The 13,989-nt window shown below is 46.1% G+C and overlaps 1 protein-coding gene across 1 annotated transcript in view; it reads left to right on the plus strand.

Annotated features, from left to right (window-relative positions):
• Window positions 1-13,989, plus strand: part of Creg2 (cellular repressor of E1A stimulated genes 2) — a 38,725-nt gene continuing 24,736 nt past the window's right edge. Inside the window, exons 1-2 of the mRNA XM_005338481.4 lie at window positions 1-671; window positions 2,890-3,059. Coding sequence (XP_005338538.2) covers window positions 231-671; window positions 2,890-3,059 — 611 coding nt within the window. The 5' untranslated portion in view covers window positions 1-230. The remainder of the gene's footprint in view (window positions 672-2,889; window positions 3,060-13,989) is intronic.

Consider the following 13,989-nt stretch of genomic DNA (forward strand, 5'->3'; position numbering starts at 1 on the left):
GCCGTACTCGCAGCATTTGGGTGGCATGTGGTCTTCCAGGAACCTCGGTCTCTAAGTGGCGTGGGGCTGTGAGGGCACCCCTGGGGCTAGCCCCGGGACCCCACCCAGGAATCCTGCGGCGGTCAGCAGGGCTTTCCGCTCCTCTTCTCCGCCTCGGGAGGGCGCTGTGGTGCTGGCCGGCCGCGAGCTCGCTGCCAGCGGTCCCCGCGGCCAGGCTCGCTGCCTGCAAGATGTCCGTGCGCCGGGGCGAGCGGTCCGCGCGGCTCGGGACCCGCCTCTCCTGGCTGCTGTGCTGCAGCGCCCTGCTGTCCCCAGCCGCCGGGTACGTGATCGTGAGCTCCGTGTCCTGGGCTGTCACCAACGAGGTGGATGAAGAGCTGGACAGCGCCTCCACCGAGGAAGCGCTGCCCGCGCTGCTGGAGGACTCGAGCAGCATCTGGCAGCGGAGCTTCCCCGCCTCGGCTCACAAGGAGGACGCGCACTTGCGGCCCGGGGCCGGGGCTGCCCGCGCCAGGCCACCCCCGGCGCCCCCGGGGATGTTCTCCTACCGGCGGGAAAGCGGCCCTGCTGCCGGGGCGCCCCCTGACCCGAGACTGCGCGCTGGCACCGCCCGCTCCCTGGCCCACGCCAGCGCCTGGGGCTGTCTGGCCACCGTGTCCGCCCACGAGAAGGTAAGCCACCCCCCCTGGCCCCCCATGCGGTGGCCTGGCGAGTAGGCGGCGCGCCCAGGAGCCGGGGAGATGCTGGAGACCCCTCGGGTGCTCGGACCTGGGTTTGACAGACGTGCCCAGTGGGCTGCCCTGGGCTGTAGACGCCTTGCAAATAACGGAACCGGACTGTGCCTGGGCGGGTCAGACTGGCAAAGTGTGGGAGCGGGTGTGGGGGAGGCACGGAAACCAGGCTTCGTGCCAGATGGCTGGGGACTAAATCCCTGCCCAGAGATGGCCAAAGAAAAATAAAGGGGCGTCGGACAAAAGGAGTCAGAACCTTGGAACAGCGGAGTTGGCAGGAACAGCCCCTGCGGGCTCACGGAGCAGAGTCTTCCCCATCATCCACTGACATGGAATCGAGCGGGGATGGGGAGAAAAACCCTACCGCTGCTTTGATGGAAATTCAAATTTACAAAAATGAAACTTGATAATTTTTTTTCTGGAAAGAAGACTTACGCAGATGTGTAAATGCTGGAATGAGCTGTCGTAGGCTGTATTTTCTATGGTTCAGTCCAAACAAGTTTGGTTCACCTGTTAGATAAGATTGTCCCTGCAGTGCCAAGGAATAAGAAATAAGAATGTAACTTCCATAAGTATACAGCCTCAGAAAGGCTTTTGAGCCCTTCAGGTGCAGGTCAATGTTTTATTGCAGGGCAGTATTTTGAACTCTATTTACTTCATGCAAAAAATAATTAACATCTTTAAGATGCAATGGGCATCGCCTAGAAATCCTGACCCAGCTCTGGGTCTCTATGGCTTCCATCCGGCCAAGTCACTGGCTTCTCCATTTTGCTTTCCTCATCTATAAAATTAAGACGTTGACTAGGCAGTTTTGAAGGTCCTTTTTGCTTAAAAAGAAAATCTAAATGACATCCATAGGACAATGATCTGAACCCCTTTTGTGTCAGATACTGAGCCGGTTGGATATGCCCAGCATACAAATGAGTTTTCATGGTTATAGCTTCACTCCTAAAACACAGCTTAAGAAAATACAAAGTTTAAATATAAAACTAGTCTTTGTTTAAAACAAATCTTTTCGAATGAAAGTCTAGTGCCAATGTATTAAAGATATTTTTACTTCCAACCAAATATCTATCTTAGCCTTTTCCAATATTGACATTTAACCCAAACTTAATAAATTCAGAAAACATTTGCATGCATGTAAAACATGATGCTGGGCCGTTTATGACATGCTGAAGATGCCATCTGTAAATGATATTATGGTACCATTTTGGAGGGGTCCTTAGCATTTTATATGCTTAAACCATTACAATTCTTCCTTCTACAATTTTACACCCCATTGCAACACTTCAAAGACAAAGATAGTCCTAGAGTTCTGAGCCAAGGAACAAAGAGGTGTACTTTAAGGAATAAAGTAAGATTGGGATGCTACACCAGTAGGGTTTGGGAAAACCTGAGACTTAAATATTTTTGTCTATATCTGAGTCACAGAAACATGATACACTACCCTTCTATGATCACGAACAAAAACTGGCATATCATATTACTGTGACTTCCTTTATGCTAAAATGGTTGCATCATTTTCCCCATAACTTGCTGAGTTATATAATGAAATGTTACTGATTACAATAAAAAAGCAATCAGTGAATGAGAAAACTGTATAGCCCCGAAAGAAACCATAATAGAATGTTCCTGGTGTTCAAACAGAAAGCAAGATATTAAAGTGAAGAATTAAATTCTATTCCCAAAGTTGCCAAAAAGGCAGTTAAGAGGAAGTTTGAAGAAAGGCTCAGCACCACTCACACCCCCAGAAATTTCACTGCCCCTCCCCCAAAGAAATTACATTCAATAAAGTGACTCTGTTTGCTATTCATAGGCAGCTTCAAGAATAATTCTTTAACTTTCAAACAGAATGTCACAGCTAAGCATCACTTACAGAGAAATCCTGAAGCCAGCACGAGGTGATGTGGATAGATTGGTACCACCTGGCCTTAATTCACTCCTTGTCAAACTCACTGTGACGTCATGGTTCCCCCCCACCCTGCACACACACACACAGTTCTTGGTGCTATATTTCCTAGACAGGCTCACACCTCACATCAGTCCACAATTCTGCCATTGAAAAAGACTCTTTTGATTTTTTAAATATTTATATTTTAGTTGTAGTTGGACACAATAACTTTATTTTATTTATTTATTTTTATGTGATGTTTGTTAGATCCCAGGACTGCCGTTTGGGAACTGCCTGCCCATCAGTGACGGTCCCTTCGACAACAGTACTGGAATTCCTTTCTTCTATATGACAGCCAAGGACCCTGTGGTGGCAGATCTGATGAAGAACCCCATGGCCTCGCTGATGCTGCCTGAGTCGGAAGGAGAGTTTTGCAGGTAGACAAGGGTACAACTTCACTGGCACATTAGGGGACATTTTTGGCAGAGAGTTGGAGGGTGGGTCACACTGCTGTAATTGAACCTTGAAAAGTAGATCCATGTCTTTATCCTTGGAATCAGCTGAATTAGAAGTCCACCCTGACCAAGCAGTGTGATTTAGAGCAAGTTACTTAACAGTTGTGAGCTCGGTTTCCTCATCTGTGAAACGGGACACACAGAAGAACCTTGTTTTACCTTGGGTCTGCGTCTCAATAAATCCATCATAAGTTGGAAATATCATAAGCACTGAACACACCTCACCTACCTAACATCATAACAGCCTCGCCTGCCTTCAGGGTGCTTGGAACACTCACATTAGCCTATGGCCAGGCAAAATCATGGAATGCAAAGCTTTTTTTATAATAAAATGTTGATAGCTCACGTAATTTATTGAATACTTGTACTCAAAAGGAAAAAAAAGTGAATGGTTATCTTTTATCAAGAGCCCAGGAAAAGGCTAAAATGTAAAATTTAAAGTACAGTTTTTCCTGAATGTGTGTCACTTTTAAACCATTATACAGACTTAAAAATAATAAGCTGAACCATCTAACTTGGAGATGTTTGTAATAATTTCTACTCCACAGGGTTACTGCAAGTGTTGGACATGAGTGCACAGCACCTGGTTCAATGGCAGCTGGATAAATGGCCATTCTTCGTATTATGGAAAGGGTGGAGTGGGTTGGGAGTCAGTAATGGAAGAGTCAGTTGTTTGTCTCCCTGGCACAGGCAGCATAAGCTTATTTATTGCTTTTGCAATTCATTTATATCCCATTACCCCTTGAGAGATGTATGCAATACAGATTCAGCATCCTTTAATCCATTTGCTCAAGAACTCTACAAAATAAAAGTCTTCTAAAGACATTTAAGCAAAAATGGGACATACATCCAGGCTCCAACATCTGAACTCAAAATGCAGCACTCAAAATTCTATCCTGCTGGGAAGATGTCTGTACCAAGCTCACGTCGGGACTGTATGGGAGAGATCCTTCCCTCCCACTCTAAGCATAGCAAATGCTACAGGTTTGCACGGAGTGAGGGACACCTTTAACCTCCAGAACTTTAGTCATTTCACCTTTAAAATGTAGTGCTGATTTAGAAAATTAAGAGTCTTCATTCCACCTCTGAAATTCTATTATCCTTTGTGCACAGCATGAAAAACATACTAACCAAACAACTTATTGGTTCTTATGGAAGCTAATCAAAGCCACAGCAGTATAAAGTGCAGCCTGCATGAGACCCTGCCCTCCTAACTCCCACCCTAGTTGTTTACCCTTGGCAATGAGAGACTCCAGTGGCAACACTTCAATTGACCCAGATCCCCTCCAAGTGATGGCAAGAAGCCAGAAAAAGAAATGTCTCCTTTTTCATGGAGTGCTCTCCCGGCTCTTGACCATTCACATTTGCTGTGATCAGAAGTCTATTTCCAGGATTTCTTTCTAAACTCACAGGCTTTCCTAATTCAGGCGTCCCCAAAGCCGTCATGCCAGGGCGTGTTGATCCCAGAACCCAGAGCAGGTGTGCCACGGACTATAGATCTGTGAACTTAGCTGTAGCAGTCCTCCAGCTGGGGGAAGGACTTGTCTTCTGGCAGGCCTAGGCAAACATCAGCAGGAGCGGAAATCTGGAGAAGTGACAAATTTAGCTGAGGGGGATAGGTCATAGAGTAACTTCCTGCAGCCTCCTGAAATACTGGGCATGCTGGCCTGCACAGTCCAGGATCACGCATGCAGATGTCGTATGTAGAATATGCAAACCTCTGTGCAGCGCACTGGGTAAAAGATGAGGGATCTCAGGACCAGACGTGACCACGCCATGGCCAAGGGCCCACCTGCAACTCTGGTCTGGGAGAGAAAGGTTGAAGCACACCAGTGGTACCTCTGTTTTTAGCAAAACTCTGTTTCTCAGAACTGCTAGCCCCTAGCATTTTTTTAAGCTTCTGAAGTATTGAAACATGATGTAAATATTTACAACATGAGCTTTGCCTTGGTAAGCATTTTACTTCAAAGCTAATGTTATCGAGCAATCCCAGGGAAGACAACTTCCCATGAACGGCTTAAGCACAGATGGGAGGTTCACATTCCAAGTTCAACATTGCAGTTTAGGCTTCACCTAAAACCCACAATCTGAGTAATGTTGAACCCAGGGGTTGAAGTCCGAACCAGGCTGCCGGCACTGAAAGACAGACCTAGAAGTCAGTCCCAAATAAATAAGCTAAGCACGGAGCTTCTGGGGCCACCAGAGCATAGTGTGACCTCTGGCAGTAGCATCTGTAGCAAAGTGATACCCAGACAAGCTTTTAGGTAGTGTCAAAGGATGCACTAGCAGGAATCCAGCAAGCAGACCCTCCTACCTGATCCTAAGTCCTGATGCTAAGTTAGTACCAGTAGAACCAGGTTCATGGTCAAGTACTTCACAGCATTTCCTATGTAGTGGGAGGGAATTGAGAAAACATCCATCTCATGATGATGATGTCGAGATAAGGCCACCTGATTCTTCACCTTCGGAAGGCAGCTGATAGTCAGAAAAATGTAAATTGCCTTCGTTCCATGAAGAGGGATGCTGATGAACTGGAAACTTGCAACGTCTCTTTTGTGGTCACGGTTCACGCGTTCCGTGTGCTCCTATTTCTCTGCTGGTTTGTGCACAGACTGTGCTGCTCTGGATATCCCCACCCTGAGTGGAAGGCAGTGCTAGGACTAGACCTTTCAGCAGGCTTCAGCCCAGGACTCCTGTGGGCCTAGAGGGCCTTGTTGGGGCTGGCTGAGGAACCCTCAGAAGTTAAACCATAAACCAAGTTCGGACAGAGAGGAAGCAGCATGGCCACTGTCCTCTGAGGAAGGATAGCAGGACCTTCATAGCCATTTCTTGTGGACCTTGGGCATCTCCAGGAATGAAGGATTTTCAGCTGCAAGCCTGCCTTTCTCTTCATCAGGATTATCTCTGGTTCCTGCAGGGTCTGGTGGCCTCCAATAAGACAAAAAAAAAAAAAATCCAGGCGAAGGAGGCTTCTAAAAAATGGGGCTGAGCACAGTTCAGGCCTAAAGATGGGAGGGATGCAGGTCTGCAACTACTGTAAGGGAAGGCTGAACTGGCCCTCTGTACTTTCAGAACTCCATTTGGCAAATAAGACAATTATAGTTGTGATGTGTGTGTTTAATAAGCAATGGATGGATGGATGGATGGATGGATGGATGGATAGATACTTAGTTCATTTTCTGTTGCTATAATAAAACACCTGAGGCTGAGTGCCTTATTAATAAAAGGAGTTTATTTAGATCACAGTTCAGAAGTTCAAGAGCATAACACTGACATATATTTGGCTCTGGTGAGGGCCTTCTGGCTATATCAGAACATAGTGGATGATTTCATGGTGGAAGCACATGCGAGAGGGAGAGATCACATGGTGCATGGTGAGACCGAGGAAGAGGGATTCAGAAGCTAGGCTTGCTCTTTTCATAACAACTCACTCCCATGAGAACTAACCCACTCTGCAAATATGGGGTGCCTCCATGACCTAATTACCTTGCAGTAGGCCCCACCCTTTAAAGGTTCCACCATCTCAACACTGTCACACTGGAAATCAAGCGTGGGAACCTTTGGGGTGGGGACACATGCAAACCATATGCAAAGTGTGACAGACAGACAGATAGATCCTTTCCCATATTCAACTATTCTCTCTCCTGAGAACATGTTCCACAATTTTCCCTAGTTGGCTTCCCAGTTGACAGTTACCTTAAATTAATTCTCAAACCAGCAGCCAGGATAGTCATTTAAAACCCAAATAAGACCCTGGCATTCCTCCGCTAAAACCCTTGAGGAGGAAAATGAACAGAATCCTCTGCCTGACAGAGCCTCTGCCTGACCAGGTATTTGCTGCCTCTCAGAATCTAGATCAGTGTCTGCCCTGCTGCTGATTGACTTAATATTTTATTTATAGCTAGTTTTGCAAATTAAAAGTATAACCTGAAAGCTCGTTGTGGTTAAGACTGACACATGGGCTTTGGCACAGAGCTAAGAAACGTCTTCCACTTGCTGGCCCCTGTACGCCTGTTGACGCAGCATGCTGAAACTCAGTCTCTGCTTCAGCGGCAGCTCTGAGGGTCACAGCCACAAAGCCCAGTTCTCCTCCACTACCACTGAGTGGTGTGTGGCTGCTCTTCATGTGGCCTCTGCCCTCCAGTGCTGCAGCAGACCCCAGGGGCTCTCCTCCAGCTTCCTTCCGGGTCTCGTCTCACGAATCCAAAGGATAAAATTCATGGGGCAGCAGGAAGGCCAGAGTGAAAGAAGTAGGATTTATTCAAGTGTGAAGAATAGAGACAGGGCTCTCGCAGGGATGAGAGGGGACTCCCATGGGATTTGCTCCCTGAATGCGCTAGTCTTGAGGATTATGTAGCACTTGGGCCAGTGCTAATCAGGGTTTGGAAAAGTGCTAACACTACTGGTTAACCCTTGAGCCTGAACTTCCAATCTGGTCGGCCCCACTACTGTTTTCTTGCTGCTCGTGGGGAAGTAGGAGGTTGAGGTGGCGGGTCATGGATCCTGGGGGTTCAGGGCTATAGCACTGTGTGGGGCAGGTGCTGCACTGACTGGGCAGTGCCACCATGGGTGACATATGGGAGTGCCCTGGCTTGCCTCATCCCTACTTGCCCCACCTCAGGCCCATGCTGGCATGGCAGACTCTGTGCACTCCAGTCCACCTTGGCCACCGCCCTGCAGCTTTGAGACAAAGGCTTGGCTGCAATTCTACTCAAAAAAAAAAATTTTTTTTTTCTTTTGGGTCCAGTAACTGGCCTGCCTAGTAAAGATAGAATTATGTCCAAATTGAAATGAGTGAAGGAGACTGAGTTTCCAGCACTCCATGAATCTCAGGAAATGTATTGAGGCAAAAAATGTACGCCACATGGAATTCCCTCTACTGAATCTAGGAGAAGTTAGCATCTTGAGAATAAGGAGAGGACAGATGCCTCTTGTCATGTGACAGATTTATAGGGACCTGGAAGTTTTTAAATGAATCTATAAAATGCAACCTGGTACACGCCACCCCGTAGAGTTAAGGATTCTTTTGCAAGACTTTTTATCACCCTGATCCAGTGGTCCCTGGACTCTCCCTAAAATGTTCCAGTAAAGTGACTAGATTCAGTTGGGTGACGTCATCTTGATTCCAGGGCATAATGAATCGGGAGCTTTCAGTACTGGAAATGTACTAGTCTGGTGATTCTATGAAACCAAGTGGCCAAGAAGGGTTGCTGGGGCAGCAGGAAATAGACGGCCTATCCAGCACTTCAGTTGGTGTACAGGAAGGGGGGAGAGGAGGTGGTCTGAAGGCCCGCTGGCTCCATGGCTGATCGGATCAAGACTGTTAATGACAGATACATGAGAATAACTATGTCGGTGACTATGTATACAGCAAACTCTATCTACCAGGTTCCTCATCTGTAGACTCAATTAGCTAGAGAACAAAAATATTCAGGAAAAACATGGTCTCCAGACTGAACACGTACCTACTTTGCTTGTTGTTATCCCCTAAACAAGATAGTACAACCATTATTCACACAGCATTTACACTGTGTTTGGTGTTATAAGTCATCTAAAATGAATTAAAGTATGTGGGAGTGGGCAAGTAGGTTGTGTGCAATTACTGTTCCGTTTTGTAGAAGAGACTTGAGCATCTGCAGATTTTGGTCTCTGAGGGGCATCCTAGAACCCCTCCCCCCCATGGATACTGAGGGGCAGCTGTATGTATATTCTACATAGATCGCTTCATAGAATACTATAAAGTACAATCTCCCACAAATTGAGAATAGAAAAGTGACTTTCAATGGCTTAGAGGGCAAGAATGAGAGGGACATGTCTGTGGCCTGCAAAATCTTGTCCCTCCCCAACACAAAGACCAGAACCTCTTACAGGATGAGGGTTTGCAGCCTGAAGGAGCCGCAGGGTGATTATGACGTTGCTTGAGGATTATGAGGCCATTAAGTGGGTCTTATCTGCATTTCCTGTGTTTCCACTAAAGACCTGCTAACAACTATAATTTAGCCCCCAGGAAGGCTCATGTTCTTTGCAAAATGAAGTCAAAATTAGAGTCTGACAGAAAGACAAATATTGTATGTTTCACTTATACACAGAAGCTACAGAAGCAGAACTCATTGAAGCAGAGAGCAGTACCCTGGTTCCCAGGGATTGGAGGAGACAGGACAGGACAGGGGAGATGGTGGTCAATGGGTCTAAACTTTCAGTTACAAGATGGACAAGTCTTAGGGATCTAATGTGCAGCATCGTTCGTAATGAACATTTTCACAGTGTATGCATGCATCAAATCAAACATGGTACACCTTGAATACATTCCATCTTTATCTGACAATTTAAAATTTAAAAACATGACCAGATGGAAAACATAGTGAGGGAGGTGGCTTTTCCACTTGACGTCACACCCCTCCAAACCTCAACCTGCAAACATGTCTTGCCTGATAACTGCTAGTTTATCCAGTCTGTTTTAATCAATTATTCTGTTTACTCCCAGGTGCTACAATTTCTTCATTTAATTAATTAGATGAATTAGGGATGGGAATCTATTTGCTAGCAGAGGTTAAGACGGCAAACTGAGAATGATCTCAATTCAGAGCCGGGGGTGTGGTTCAGTGGTAAAGCATTTGCCAAGCACATCCGAGGCCCTGGGTTTGATCTCCAGCACCATGAATAAAAGAGAGAAAAAAAATTCATCTTAAAAATTTCTATGTCAGTTGGCAACACACATAAGCATGGCCTCTGCACTAAGTGAATTTATGCCAAGACCAGAGGCATGGTTTAATGAACATTTCATAAATACTCATTGACAAAGAAAGGACCCCCAAATCATTTTGCCATTGTAACATCTTTCCTTATGGAACAGGCAAATTTATACACCGTAGGTTTTAGGTTGGCTCCTAAGGGAGACAAGGAGACAAGTGCTCAGGACTCGGGAGGACACTTTTGTTGAATTATATTCTGCTTGTTGGTATTGGGTCCATTTTCATTTTGAAGATCAGGATATAAATGAAACCCCAAGAGATTGACAGAGGTGTTTCCTGAAATGGAAATATCTCGGTGGCTATCTTGGACAGAGGCCAGGTTCCTAGGTAGACTTGACTTGGTTTTCGAGACAGGCGGGTCCAGAAGCACTTTCCCCCTCTTCCCATGAAGGCTTTTAATGAAAAATCTCTGTGGATGCTGCCATGGCTCATCAGCCCTCCTTCCCCCACCCCAGGTCGAAGACATCTCTGCTTTCACAGTGAGCAGCATCTTTTCTCAGAGCTCTTTAATTGACCGAGTATGGTTTGTCTCCAGAGAAGACGCTAAGTTCTGGGTTACAGAGGAATCTCGTTTCTGAGGAGGTGCCAGGCTATGAATGGATTGAAACCAAGGGCGACATGAGACATAGCCTGGACGCTGTTTAGAAATCAGATTCCTTGGAGTGACATACTGGGAGGGGTGCCCATGGCAGAGAGTCAATTCCGCACTAGAGCCACTGGGACAGTTTGCTTGCACGGAGATATAATGCCTGCATTTTCTCATGAGCAGCTCCTGAGTATTGGAGGCACATCTGCAGGAAGAGGACTCCTTAGTGGAACAGGATAATTAAGGGGAAGGGTGCAGGTAGAAGGGTTGGTTTGCCTTATACAAAAGAGATTCTGGAAATGACAATGACCTGTAGCCACTTCTCTCTGCCCCTCCCCTCCTTGCCTCTATCTTTTAATTTTAAATAACAGATGAATAAAATTTGGAATAAACATGCAGTACAATGGATGAAAAGCTCAGCCCAACCTAATTCCGAAGGCAGGCTCTGGGATTTGTCCCCTGGATGGGTGTTTGGAAGGCACTGTGCTCAGTCAGTCACTCTCTGGATGTGCACCGTCAAGTGATGTACAGAGCAGGCACGCATTTGCAGTAGCTTGACTGCTGATAGCCAAGATGAATCTCCGTCTGGAGTCTGGTCCACCTGAGTCTCGCTGTGAATCTCAAATCACAGGGCCTGGCCCTAATCCGATACTGAAGCTGAATCCAATTTCTCTTCACAGATTCTTGTTCATTCCCCTTGGAGGCAATAGATAAATCTTCTAAATACATTGCCCTCTGTTCAGATTTGCCTTACCTCTTCTCCTCCTGTGTCCAGACATGCCTGTATTCCTGGAGCTAGCATCAACCTGAGAAACCTTTAAAAGAGCTGTCTAGGAAGAGTCTGCAAGGAGAACGCTAGAGAAGCAGGTACCCCAGTATTTTCCCTGCGCTCATTGCTGGGGTCCTCTCTCATAGCCACTTCTCTATCCCAATTTTATTGCAGTCCCATGAAGTTTGGTCCATATGGTTCCAATCTAGTTGATGAGTTTGCTAATAATTCTCATGTCTCTGTCCTGACCCTGGCCCACCCCCATCTTCTAACCACCTCTCCCCATCCAGTTCACAAATGATTGACTCACCTGTTAGACATGACTCCATTGTAAGCAGAAATGACATAAATACACAATGAAAATGCAACTTCCATAAAATCTTTTTAGTACTGTTAAGAGAGATGCATGTGCCGGACTTATACCGTGATTACTCGGGAGGCTGAGGCAGGAGGATCACGAGTTCAAAGCCAGCCTCAGCAAAAGCAAGGCACTAAGCAACTCAGTGAGACCCTGTCTCTAAATAAAATATAAAATAGGGCTGGGGATGGGGCTCAGTGGCCGAGTGCCCCTGAGTTCAATCTCTGGGATGCCTCCCCCACCAAAAAAAGATTGCTCCTGGCAATCATTAATCTACTTTCTGTCTCTATGGATTTGACCATCCTGGATATTTCAAATAAATGGAATTATACAATATGTAGCATTTTGTGACTGCCTTGTTCATTCACATTATGTTTGCAAGTTTCACCATGTTGTAGTATTATCATTCCTTTTGATAGACAAATAATATTCCATTGTATGCATATATCTCATTTTATTTATCTATTTATATTTATATGTTGATCATCGGATGAGCCCTTGTTCCATGGTTGACTGTCATGAATAGTGTTTCTGTGAGTATTCGTGTACAGGCTTTTGTTCAGACCTGTTTCACTTCCCATTGGTATATCCCTAGAAATGGCATTGCTGGGACATATGGTGTTATGGTTTGGATCTTGGGATGTCCCCAGAGAGTTTATGTGTTAGGAAATGCAGCAATATTCAGAGGTGAAAAGACTGGATTATGAGATGTCATCAGTGGATTAATCCATTTTCCGGATTAATAATTTGAACGGATTTCTGGGTAGTAACTGTAGGCAGGAAGGGCATGGATGGAGGAATTAGGTCCGTGGGGGCATGGCCTGGACTTCAGTGTGTTTAGAAGTCTCTATGCTGGAAGGGTCCTGACCATCCACTCCTGCCTTTCATTTTACAGAACAGGAGATTGAGGGGTTGGGAAATGCAAGACAGAAAAGTGGATAGTACAGTATTGCTTTCCGTAACAGCCTCTGCTCTTAGCTGCAGGCTCTCTACAAACAGCTCTAACCAGCACCCAATCTTCCATTCCCTTGGGCTTCGGCTGTCCCTGTAGCTACCTCCTTTCCTTTCAAATGAATCAGATATTTGATTGGCAGGCAGTTTCTCTTTTGTAGTTCATCGTTTGCTGAGCATCTCCAAACAAGATGAATAGTGTGATTTTGCAAAGGACAACAGAAGGTGCAATGCAGGGCTGATGTCATTAGATAATGCATACACAGGGATGACTGCTGGGTCCACTGTAATGTGAAATGAGGAAATAAGTGAAGCACACCCTGATGGTTTCTTGGGTCTAAGTGAGCCCCTCTATGGGGTGGTGATGAGAAGGGTTTGCCACTGTTCGGGCTCTGAAGCAGGGGAGCCAGGAGTGATCTGAGGAGCACAGCTAGCCAGGGCTCAGCATGTCAACTCCCTGCCTAGGACAGGTGCTGGCAGTGGTGGCAGAATGCAAGTGGGAGCTAGATGCTTGCTGGGAATGGTCTCAGGGAGGTACCCAACTGGAGGTCAGCACTGCAGTGAGACCCTCGGCAGCAGGGGAACTGGCAGGGCATCCTGGGTCAGCTGATCCTGGGAATGTGGAGGCAGCCTGGCCCCAGAAGAGCTGCTGAAGCCCTGTAGCTGCAACCTGATCCTATCCCTGGGCCTGGGAACAGGATTGAGGCCAGCCTGACCCCACTGGGGGTCATTCTGGAGTCATCTGTTGGACTGCAGTGTGAACTGAGCTTGGGGGCAACCCGAGACCAGAAGAGCTGTCTGATCTGCTCGTAAATGCCTGTTTCTGGGTACCAGCAGTTTCTGAAGCTAGGAGGCTTGGTATCTGTGTGTTTTCAGGAATGGCCAGGAAGCTTTTGATGCACATTTAAATTTAAGAACGACTGCAGTAGATGAAAGAGCTTCTGATTTGCATTTGATTGGAATCCTAAATTCTCCAATTAATATCTGCCTTGCTTTGAACAATTCACATAAATTGTCTGATTCTTTATTTTCTTAACCCCAAGATGGGAATAATAGCACCTGTACGTTTGCTGTGGGAATGAAATGTTTCCATGTTTGCCAACTTTCTAGCACAAGTTCAGTATACTGTTAAATGGTAGCTATTTTCCTTAATAGCTGTTTTCTCAATGCAGAATTGGGGATGGTAGGAAAAAAATGGGAATGAATATTGACAGTGCCCCTTTACTCCCAGTCTCATAAGCATAATATGAAGTATATTGTGAATATGAAATATAAGATATTCTTTGTGCTTCCATGCCAGGGTTCCAAGCAACTGACAAATAACTCATGTGATATAAAATCTTGTGGGAGACGTTCTGTTGTTGGTCCTATTTCAACAGTGAGGAAACTGAGGCAGAGCAGATCTAAGGAACTTGCACAGGAACCCACAGGCTGGA

Source organism: Ictidomys tridecemlineatus, chromosome 12 (genome assembly GCF_052094955.1).
Source record: "Ictidomys tridecemlineatus isolate mIctTri1 chromosome 12, mIctTri1.hap1, whole genome shotgun sequence".
Lineage (NCBI taxonomy): Eukaryota > Metazoa > Chordata > Mammalia > Rodentia > Sciuridae > Ictidomys > Ictidomys tridecemlineatus.